This window comes from Morus notabilis, unplaced genomic scaffold, assembly GCF_000414095.1.
Source record: "Morus notabilis unplaced genomic scaffold, ASM41409v2 Scaffold453, whole genome shotgun sequence".
NCBI classification, from domain to species: Eukaryota; Viridiplantae; Streptophyta; class Magnoliopsida; order Rosales; family Moraceae; genus Morus; species Morus notabilis.
In genome coordinates, this window is record NW_010362819.1 from 341,591 (window position 1) to 353,006 (window position 11,416).

The 11,416-nt window shown below is 33.8% G+C and overlaps 1 protein-coding gene across 1 annotated transcript; it reads right to left on the minus strand.

Annotated features, from left to right (window-relative positions):
* Positions 1 to 877: 877 nt before the first annotated feature.
* On the minus strand, positions 878 to 4,278 carry LOC21394921 (lysine histidine transporter-like 8). The gene is made up of 5 exons (XM_010103007.2): positions 3,822 to 4,278; positions 3,533 to 3,666; positions 2,237 to 2,664; positions 2,010 to 2,141; positions 878 to 1,563 (listed from the first exon to the last, which is right to left on the minus strand). Exons 1-5 carry the CDS (start codon positions 4,217 to 4,219, stop codon positions 1,072 to 1,074), a joined length of 1,584 nt encoding a protein of 527 aa, XP_010101309.1. The 5' UTR covers positions 4,220 to 4,278; the 3' UTR covers positions 878 to 1,071.
* Positions 4,279 to 11,416: the final 7,138 nt, after the last annotated feature.

Here is an 11,416-nt window from a genome sequence, read left to right on the forward strand (position 1 = left end):
GATAGGCACATATAAATCTATTTTGATTAATTTATTTTTTAATTTAATTTGACGTGATTTTATTTTATTTATAGCCCGTTTGGTTTGATGATTCGTTCTCTGATTCGAATCATGGTTCATGATTTGCTACAGTATTTTCTCTCACAAAAAATACACGTAAATCGAAAATGGTTTTAATCTCATGATTCTAATCCATAAACCAAACAGACTAGTGTATTTTTGAATTTAATTTGATCATTTATAGTATTTTTATCTAAGTCGTATTAGAAACTTCATGCAAAATGATGTTAGAATGGATAAAATCGAACTACAAATCCATTATAAAGTAGTAATTAAATATAGTAATAATTAAAAATAATCCGGCATTTATCACAGGCCATCGGATCTAAAAATTCAGCGGCTGCGATTGGCACGTAAAACACACGCACAAGAAGATTGCGCGTCCAACGTGTGGTAGGGGACAATGGCGTCAGCAAAACCGGAGGTGGGCCCCGCCACTTTCTTCTTTCCTGCGAATCAAAGTGCGACACGTGATTAAGCTGTTGACCGCAATCTGCTTCTGCCACATGGAGAGCACTTAAGAAGATGCGCAATTGAGTTTTGACATGCGGTTTTTAGCTAAATCTTGCCGCACTAAAAGAACATGAGCGGAATTTTCTATAATCAGAGGGAGAGAAGGGACTGGGCAGTATTCAAAGAACAGTAACTTAGGTGTCTCTTATAGTAGATAGTATAATGTACAATACAAGGGAAAGAACCGAAGTAGTAAACATAAGGATCAAATTAATTTTAATCATTTAAAATATATAGAAAGACTAGCTAGAGGATAAAGTTATACAAGTATCCTACAGCTTGTGAGCAAAAGGGAAGTAGGGAACTTGTGATGCAAGCACAAAGCCATATGGTTTATTTATCCACAACTAACATCAGGAATAAGTGTTACAATTTAGTCAAACAAGGACATGGGTCAGTTTTGATTGAACACGGTGGATTAGAAACCCATTAAATTGAATATTCGCAGCAGCTTGTTTTAGCGTCCGTTCTTCCACAGGATTTTTCTCTTCAACGTTGTTATTCTGGCTTGAGGAAGTGAACTTCTAGTCCCTTGGTAACAATACTCCAGATTGCCCCCGTGACGACCGAAACGCTGATAAGCATACCCAAGACTCCCAACGACCAATTGAGGAACCAAACAGCGCTATATTTTTGGGGTTTCTTGATGAGCATCCACATGAAACTTGGATATGCCAAGGTGACGGGCAATGCCACTCCGCCAATGAGCCCCGCTAAGCTCGGCAAAAATGGAAGTGCAACTGCTATGAAAGAAGCCAGGCAGCCAAAGAAAATCCTCAGAGCCGAGCGTAGCCAGCGTGGGCATGGTTGGTTTAAGGCGCTGGTGTATCTAAACTCCAGATTGTCAAATACTGGCATTGCATATATTTGAAACGAGCTTAGGCTGTTAATCACCACCAACATGCTTGTCATCCCTAGAAGGAATTTTGATGTGTCTCGTTTGTGGAATTTGTACATAGCAGATAACAGCCCTTCGTTTGAAACAGGCATCTGCCACCAGACACATAATTAGTTCCTCTTCAACCAACAAATCAACACGAACTCAGCGGTCATTTTTGTAGGCAACATGATAGATATAGTTTCTTCTAAAATATAAAATTATTATTGGCCAAACTCTTAACAACTTAAGTTTTTGGAATAGATTTGTAAACTAACGTGGTATCAGAGTAGGAGGTCCTGAGTTTAAAGTACTCCTGTAATTGTACTTTTTATTCTCATTTAAATTGTCATCATGTATTAAGTCTTTAATATATTTCGGGCTTAAATATTCACGTGTTGGGCTTTTTAATTAATTTACCCACATAATTGCCAATTATTCAGCCCACATATGAGGGAGAGTGTTAAAGTATAAAATTATTGTTGACCTAACTTTTAACAGCTTAAATTTTTAAGATAAATTGATAAATTAATAATTTTAAATTAGTATAAATCCTTACCTTATTCCCATAAGCCAAATAGCCGCCAATAGCAAGGGGAAACAAACACATTGCAATGATTAAATAGGCAAACTTCACTCCTTTCCACATTGGTAGTCGGGATGGGCGCTTAATGCTCGATGGCATCGTCCCCTGTATAAAAATTATATATTAGTTATAGATGCAGCCATAACTTAGCGGAAAATAAAAATAATAATAATAATAAACTCAAACTCTTGAAAAGTTACCTGTATTTCAAGCACAAGATTGTGGCCTCTAAAAGTGAAGGCAATGATCCCAAGCGCATTGAGAGTTTCAAAAAGCGTGGCTACATCTGATTTTGCACCCAATGGTTCATACGACACACCCTTAAGCCTGCCTTTGCTCACTGAGATCACCCAAATCAGCGTGCAATAGCTCACGGCAGTGATAGCCCCAATCAAGGAAATCCCAGCTATTGAATTGAGGTTAGGAAGTTGAGCTATAACAGTGGCTATGCAGGTAAACACCAAATACCATTCTATTGTCGTCAACGGCTTTACATTGCACGTTTCATTGCACAAAAGCTCGAAAAACATCTTCATGGTGCCTCCACCAATCATGATCAGTGTCACGCAGGTCCCACCGGAAAGATACATGATCGGAAAGAGGGACATCAGTTTCCCTAGCTTCTCACCTGTTGTTGACCTTAATAGTCAGTGGTTTTCTGAAAACGGCATCATATATTTTAATACATAAAAAGCAATTTATTTTTTTCATTATTTTCTCAACTTTTGACGTTTCTTTCTCTTTTCTCCTATCAGACAGAAAGCTTGATTTCTGCCTAGGTATAACGAGAATTTTTCAACCAGCATGAGTTGTTGGCAAGAGATTTGGCCCTTTTTTTTTTTTTTTTTTGGCGGAAGACAGGATTGATGACTTTAGTTACAAGGGGCTCTACAATGAAACCATGTCCACATGAATCTACCCCAGTCTCTTGTCAAACTACAATATCATGTTTCTCAACAAAAGCTAGTTTACTTGCTTTATTTAGTGAAGCATTATCATTGGCCGGATTCATGTAAAGCAGCATTATTTTGATAAGAATGATGTTGATTTATCTCTACTTTTCCCTCTCTTTTTCATAATATATCAAGTTTGCTGACGTACAAAAGAGCTACGACACTATCACTTATACATCTATCTTTTTTTTTTTTTTTGACTTTTTGCTTCTTTATTTTCTGATCTCTGATTATAATCACTTATCCATATATCTAACTTAATTGTATGGTCTAATTTCGCTCTTATTCTGGTTTTGAAAAATATGCTCCTATGAACTGAATAATTAGTGTTGAATTAATATATATATATATACACAGACAAACTAGGTTGTTCGTATTTTTCGAACTCGTCTGTATTTTTCTTCTATTTATTATATTTTTGAGTGAGGAATTTGGTAGAGGATTTGGTTGCCAGTGGACCCCAACTTAATCGAGATATGTTAATTGTCTTTGATATCAATTATTATCTCGAACAATATATTAATACACACGCACACGGCTTACCAAACGCCTCAATGGAGAGACGAAGGTATCTGCTGTAGCGCATGCCGGAGTCTGATTCATGAAGCTGAATCAGTAACCAAAGTGTGTACAACTGCCACACGAAAGCCAGTACGAGACATGTAATTCCCCATGCCCTGCACGTATCGAATAATTCACGATATTATCAGTTCAGTACTAGCTAGTTTCAACATGCTAAATATTTTAAGCCCTAAACATTAGTACTAATAGTACTGATTAATCCTTAAAATCTGAAAAGGGTGTGTGTGTGTGTGTCGTTGTTGTCACTTACCAGCCAAGAATAGCGAAAGCTAGGGGGAGAAGAAGGGCTTGAACGCCAATCCCCGAGCACAAAGTGTGAAACGCTGCATAGTAAGAATTACCACGCCTGGATTCGGTAATAGGCAGCCAAGCCTCCTGTGGCTCAAGCTTTGTGAAGTGTCCAACTTCTTCCAAATGGCCTTGCATACTTGCAATTGCCCTTTTCACAGGGCTGGCTAGAGGAGTGGTAGTACCACTACTGCTCATGAAACGCGAAAGCAATGGACTTTTGGCCGGGGTTTTGGGCGCTGAATCGAGCACCGGGGATGACCAAGTTATTAAAGGAGAATGGAGTCTGAATGGAGGTGCTGATATGACCTCTTCCCTATTTCCCTTCGGATTCAGCTTCACTTCCGTCACCTCACCCATTTCTTTTTAAGCAGAGCTCTCTCGCTATATATATCACTCTCAAGGTGTATAATATGTATGAGAAGAGTAGCTTTTCAAAGGATCTTGATCATGGGCTTATCTTTATAGAGGTTGGAAATTATTGAGACCCGTTTGGTTCGCGGGTTCAAATCAGATAGTTTGAGCCGAAATTTAAACTTTTGTCAGAAAAAGACATCGTAACTGAACCATTTGAACATGGATGCTGAGTCGTAACTCATTAGAGTCATGCAAATTTATAGCTCGTAAAGGCTAATGGTGGGGAATGCTATATAAGGCTAAAGTAGCAATCTTTTGACTGCCTTCAGTTGTGGCTGCTATTACATCTATTCTAAAGACGACAAAAGCTCAATTTGTCTTAATTTAAGGAATACTTTATCATCTTTTTTTGGGGGATTGTTCCTTTCCCTTGACTTAATAAGAGAGCCATATTATTGTATATATGGTGACCCTTAATGTGCTATCAATATCAGTCGAGTAGGTGAGTAAATTTTCTCTCTTCTTTTGAAAATTTTCCTTCCTAAAAGTACTAATCACGTTTTAAATTATAAAGAATCTCTTCATGATTCATTCCGGCCCTTAGTATATTCATTTACTAGTATTCAGTACTAGTGAACATTAATTGTATGCTTTTGCAAATAATTTGTATGTCCGTGCACGCATGCATATTGAAAAAGTTTGTGATGAATATTAATTGAATTTAGAGATGACGTCAGCGGGTTTTGGTAGCTTACATCAGCCAAGTAACCCTTTAGCATGAATGCATATGCAATATGTATATATTACCAACTTTCTTATGCTTCTTCCTCTCACTTTCTTATGCACATTACCTTTTAAATTGTTTGAACAACTTTTTCTTTTACCTTCGTCATTGTACATGTGTTCTCTGGACTTCAGTGGCATATATGTATTTCCTAATCTAAAGAGTACTGGTTCTATGGCAGATTGTACGTAAAAGAGGTCCATTGAAGAAGAAAATCGTCTTTTTTGATTGATAAATGAAATGTACATTGATCATGAGACTTCAAACACCTAATGCTAACTTTCGAGACCTTCTTAGTTCTTAATCTTCAAACCACACTATATATAGAGCAAGAATAAGCAAATTAATGTGAAGGGTACGGCAATTTCTTAATTCTATGATCAGACCAGCGAGCTGGTTTACCCAAGAATGAGATCTCCATGGCCACAAAGATGCAGCCGTACGTACCCGAACATGGCTGCGTGACACCAATCGAAGCAACCGTGACAAGGGCTTGTAAGTCCTTACTTGGACTCATGTTGTTGAAAATTGGCATTTCATAGATTTGTAATGGGATAACCTGTGTTTTGACATCTAGAAATCCCTTGAATTCACTTGTGAGCCTGAATTTGAAATTGAAACCTCTGTCAAACCCTACAATATTTAAGAACTAAGAAACTGTAGTTTTTATGATCATATAGATGCTAAACGCGTTTATTACGATGAATAAGGTTGTAAGTGCGAGCACAAAGTGTAAAGTGTCACGCTCTCATGGTCATGGTATAGATATATTGCTGAGAATTCCACCGTTGCCTAGAATCTATGGACTTGTTCATTTCACCAATTTGAGTTTAGAATTCAAGTTTTGTTACAGTAAAAAGCTCTCAAAAACAGTCGCATCTAACTTTTTTACTACAGTAAAAAATTGTCACATAAAATCATATCTCAACTCGAATTAAAAACTCAAATCAACAAACTAAATGGGTCCATAACTCTCACCCAAATACGGCTTTTGGTGTAAAAAGGTGGATACCTTCTACCAAGGGTAAATACCTCGTGTCCGTACGCCCAGTATCCTCCAATCGCAGTGGAAACCATCAAATAATAAGATATGCAATTTTGACCACTCTCCACTTACATAAGTTATAACCCGGGATGGGTTAATAATAATAATAATAATAATAATAATAATAGTAATAATAATAATAACATCTACTCAATGGATTCGGTAATAGTGTCCTTATTCAGCTTTCTTTGAAAGTGATCAAACAAAAAGGATAAAAGGCGAACTAAAGTTTGAAGCCTTATTTAGGACATTTGAAAATGGTCACTGTCCAGTACTATATTTGTTGTTTTCACTTTTTATCTTGAATTAATAAAAAATGGCTGCCATGGCGCCATTATGAAGAAGCTTTTGCCCAATTGCATATAAACAAGATATTTTTTTTTTGTCGAATTAATTAGACGACAATATGAGCTTTATTCTCATCCAATCCTCTTATTTTACTCGAAGGTCGCCAAGCTTTACAGCTTAAATTTTGTGAGAAATTATTAAATAAAGAAATAATGTCTGAATTTTTTATTTCGATCTTCTTTTCTTGTTGGGTTATTGGCACAAATGGTCTCAAACTTATTGAGTAAGTGATAGTTTGGTTCTCAACTTTTTTTAACAAATCGACCCCCAACCTTTTAAAACATGTGCAATCTAGTTCTTTCTGTCAAGATCCGTCTAAAAGCTAACGGCCCAATGCACGTAACTACCCACATGACCCAGACTTCCTCGGTCTTTCTCTGGCGGAGGAGAGAGAGGAGGGCTTGTTCTTGGGAAATTAGTTGTTTGGTGGTGGAGAGAGAGAGAGAGTGGTGTTGGTGTTGCAGTTTGTGTGGACTTGAATACGAGATTGGAACGTGACCCAAGCTTTCTCGGTCTTTCTCTAACGGAGGAGAGAGAGGAGGGCTTGGTCTAGGAAAATCGGTTGTTTGGTGGAGGAGAGGGAGATTGGTGTTGATGTTACGGTTTGTGTGGACTTGAATACGAGATTGGAACGTGACCCAGGCTTCCTCAGTCTTTCTCTAGCGGAGGAGAGAGAGAGAAACAAGATGAATTAGGCCACGTGAGTGGTAACGTGCATTGAACCGTTAGCTTTTAAATGGATGTTGACATAAAAGACCAGATTGTATCTATTTTAAAAAGTTGAGGGTCAATTTATCAAAAAAAAAAATTCAAGACCAAATTATCACTTATTTAATAGATTGAGAACCATTTATGTCAATAACTCTTTCTTGTTTAAAAGTACATTGCACCCTGACCAGGAATCTTGTTTTTGCTTTTGATTTTTCAATGGTTGAAGGGCCAGTCAAATGTTGATTTATAATACAGCAAAAGCAGATTAATTGGTCGTGGTGTTTTATGTTCTTGTCGACGTTGAAAAACTCATCTCTAAATTGTTTGTTAATGAATTTTTTATGTTTTATGGCGTAGAAAACGATGTTCTTTTTCTTTGGTAACATATTTTGCAAGTTTAACGAGAGGAAAAGAATGTGGCAAAAAGAGTTGGAGTATTTCTCAAAAAAAAAAAAAAAAAAAGAGTTGGAGTAAAGGTGGATATTAATATAATTCATTTCTTTTTTTTTTCATTATTTTATATTAGGTGGTTTTATTTACATACCCTTTTTTCATTTCTTTTTTTTTCATTATTTTATATTAGGTGGTTTTATTTACATACCCTTTTTCATTCACTACACCCCCTTAAATTAAAAATTTCTTACTACAAAAAAATCCTTGAATAAAATGATCAAAAAGGACAATGCTCTTAATTGCATAATTAAATTATAATTATTACAAAAGGGAAATCAATGATAGATATTTTTTTTTCTTTCCACACGCCCCACAAGTCATATTCCCAAACTACAAACTATTTCTATTTTAAAATTCATAACAAAACTCTAATTTTAACATTTCAAATGCTATTCCAAAAAATTACGCAGAGTACGTTCAATTTTTTTTTTAATATTTATTGTATGAAGATTGCTCTTTTATTTTTAGTTTTTCGTTTGGTGTTAACATTTGTTTGCTAATTATTTTTATGCAAATTATTTTAATACAATGCTCTAACTGATGTGTCAATTGTAAATTTAGTATTTAAGTGTAAAAAATACTCTCTAATTAATGCAATGATATTTGTTGTTATCTGTTTGTCATATGCTATCCTTTGCAGGAAATCTCCCACCAAGTATCGCATATAGCAAACAGTTTTTGCTTTTTTAAAGTATTTTAAAATTAAAAGTTTACTTTTATAATTTTTAAAGCTAAATAATTATAGGGAAAATATATTTTAACATTTCAAATAACATTATGCATTGTAGTAAAAATGAAAATAACATGTCATATCATACTTTTTAGTATCAAATATATAATTAACATTAACATTTATATTGAAGATGGTCTAAGAGTAACTCTAATGTAATGCTATGATTGATATGCTAATTGTAAATTTAACATTAGAGTATAAAAATACTTTTCAATGCAATGCCATTTGTTGTGTCAAATTTTTCATATGTTATACTTTGTAGTAAATTGTCCACTAAATATAATATAGAAAAAAATTAGCATTTAATTACTTTTAGTTAAAATGTTTACTTTTTCATGTAATCATTGCATCTTTTGTATTTTTTAATTATTTTAAAAATAAAAATTTACTTTTACAACTTACGAAGCTTAATGATTATGAGAAAAAATAGATTTAATATTTCAAATAACATTATGTATTTAAGAAAAAAAAATGAAAATAACACATATGAATGAATTTTTGAAAAACAATGTTCTCTCTATTGTGCCTTTTTTTTCCTTTATACGAAAAGAAAGTGCCTTTGGGGATGGGTAAGAGAGAGAGAGATATATGAGGGATGCCCCAAATCAGGTGGACAAAATGCTTCAGCTTTTGGAGTGTATATTTTGAAAATTGTTTTTTATTAATTTCTTCTTTCTTCTTTTTTATTGTTTGATTATTTTCATATATTTATTTGAAATTTAATGGCTTTAATTAAGTTTTTAATGCTTGCCACCTCGACATTTCCGTTTGAATTAGAAACGGATTTAGATAGAGGGGGCATCTCGAACTGTTTTTTATAGATCAAAAATATTTTGATCGGTTTTAAAAAGTTTGGGATACTTTGAAATAGGGTATATAATTCAGGAGATAATTATGAAAATAATCCAAGAAAAAAAACACCTCTCAAAATTGTTATACGAAGGTTTTCTTTTTTACACAATTGTTATATGAAGTTTTTTTTTTTTTTTTTTAAGTTTATAAAGCTGTCATGCATTTCAAAAATAAAATAAAATAAAATAAAGCTGTTATGGTAAAAAAAAAAAGTGATATATGAGTCATCAGATACAACAGCAAAGTGGAATAAGATAGACATTGATATATCTAATAAGATCTTACACCTCATGACCTAAATTCTCTAATCTATTAATTGATGGTACTAAACGCTATCCGTGCCTACCTTTAACCCAAAAAAAAAAAAAAAAAAAAAAAAACCACCTGTGTTTCGTAGTATTATTTGTGTATTAATTCAGTGGTAGGACATGGAGAAAATAAGACCTTGTTTAGTTCAACAATTTAAATTATTGATTTCGTTTGAATTGTAGTATATTAAATTGTGATTCAAATCAGTGTTTAGATGAGCAAATAAATTGTAATTTGAATTGAAAATAAAATTCAAACTGTGTTTGAATAAAGTGCTGAAAACTGTCATTAGAATTTTCTAATAACTCTTATAGAATCTCATTGTCAATAACATAAAAAAAAATATGCAATATGGATGAGGGTTTGTTCTTCTCTTCATTATGAAGACATTAAAAAAATTCATCTCAATCAGAATTAAAACGAAGAAATTATGACATTTTTAAGTTTGAAATTAAAGAGAGCGAAAAACTAAAATCAAAATTGTTTTCACTGTATAAAACAATTAGAATTGCTAAAATTTAGGGGTAGTGAATTTTAAAATCTAAGAGTCTAAAGCATTAATAATGATTTGAATTGTCTTCTACCAAACATCAAATTTAAATCTTGAACTACGGCTTGAATTATAAACAACAATTCGGATGGTCGAAACAAAATGCCCTAAATATAACCTCTCAATATATATATACACGCATCGATAACATATAATTGGGCCTAATATAAATTCGTTCGCTTTATTTTCTTATTTATTTCTAAGGAAAATAAACACATAACATGATTTAGATTTAGTTGGAAGTTCAGCCTTCAACTCCATTTTGTCCTTATAAAAGGAAAACAATGATAACAAAACAACCCAAATGGAGTCTTGGTATTCGAAACATAAGCCTCTTAATGAACAATTCATTTTATTGATCAGAAAATAGCAAAAGATGTTCCAGAAAGCATTTGCACTAGCATCCTATGAACAGATCCTTCTGCATTCTCATCGTGGTTCTTTGTCAACACTCAAGAAGATGCCTAGAAACAAAACAATGAGAGCATAATGAGTCTATTATATCCTACGAATGGTCAACTAACTCGTGCAATCTTCAATTACTTTCCAACTCTAACGAAGGAGCTTTGAAGAAAGCACTAGCACAGTAGCATTGACAAGCATAAAAGAGACCTTTAGCACAACGTAAATAAAGCTATTGATGATCCACTGCAAACTGCAATTATATAAATGTAGTAACGTACCGAGAAAGACGATTCACCAGCGTATCAACTTAAGTTTCCCAGCTCTAATGTTATAACTTGCTTTGTGAAAACAAATAACTACTGTGAAAATTATAAGCATAATCAAATAGCTAACTTCTAACTAGTCGTGAAATATATCTTTTGCCATATTTTCTATTTGAAAGCAATTTCACTTTTCCATTCCTTAAAAACATTATATTCAGGAGCATGAAAGATCTCTTTCTGCCATAATATGTGATTACGTTGATTCAATGTTAGCAAATGGCTTCTCTTGGATAAAAATTAAAAGCATCTTAAACACAAAAATCCAGCAGTCCAGTCATCTAAGATATCTAACGCACGCGACCTATCTCACACTTCCAGATAAGAATAAGTATTCTATTTCTAGGTGTAAATCATAACACTTCGAAGCATATTAGACCAAAAGAAGAATAGAGAAAAGAAATACCTAATGGTTAATGCTCATGCCCGGGATCATCATGGCCATGGCCATGGCCCTCCCAAGGATGCCTCCAACCCTATATTATTGGATAACATATGAAAGTGAATCCAAGTCAGAAACTCAAATTAAGCTTCAATACAAAAATATCTGAGACATGATTTACACTTACCAATACAACAGGCCCATCCTGCTTGGCCCTGTACAAGATCCAAAACCTGTGGAATCATAAAGCGGGAAAAAAAAAAAAAAAAAAAAAAAAAAAAAAAAAATTTTTTAAAAACAAAAAAAAA

What these genes read in the sequence shown, in the direction of transcription:
- LOC21394921 (XM_010103007.2), bottom strand. Translation starts at nt 4,219, where the DNA reads ATGGGTGAGGTGACGGAAGTGAAGCTGAATCCGAAGGGAAATAGGGAA. An exon ending in ATCTTGTGCTTGAAATACAG is followed by an intron (nt 2,142 to 2,236) that starts GTAACTTTTCAA and finishes ATTTTTATACAG; the next exon opens with GGGACGATGCCATCGAGCAT. An exon ending in ATTTGGCTTATGGGAATAAG is followed by an intron (nt 1,564 to 2,009) that starts GTAAGGATTTAT and finishes GTCTGGTGGCAG; the next exon opens with ATGCCTGTTTCAAACGAAGG.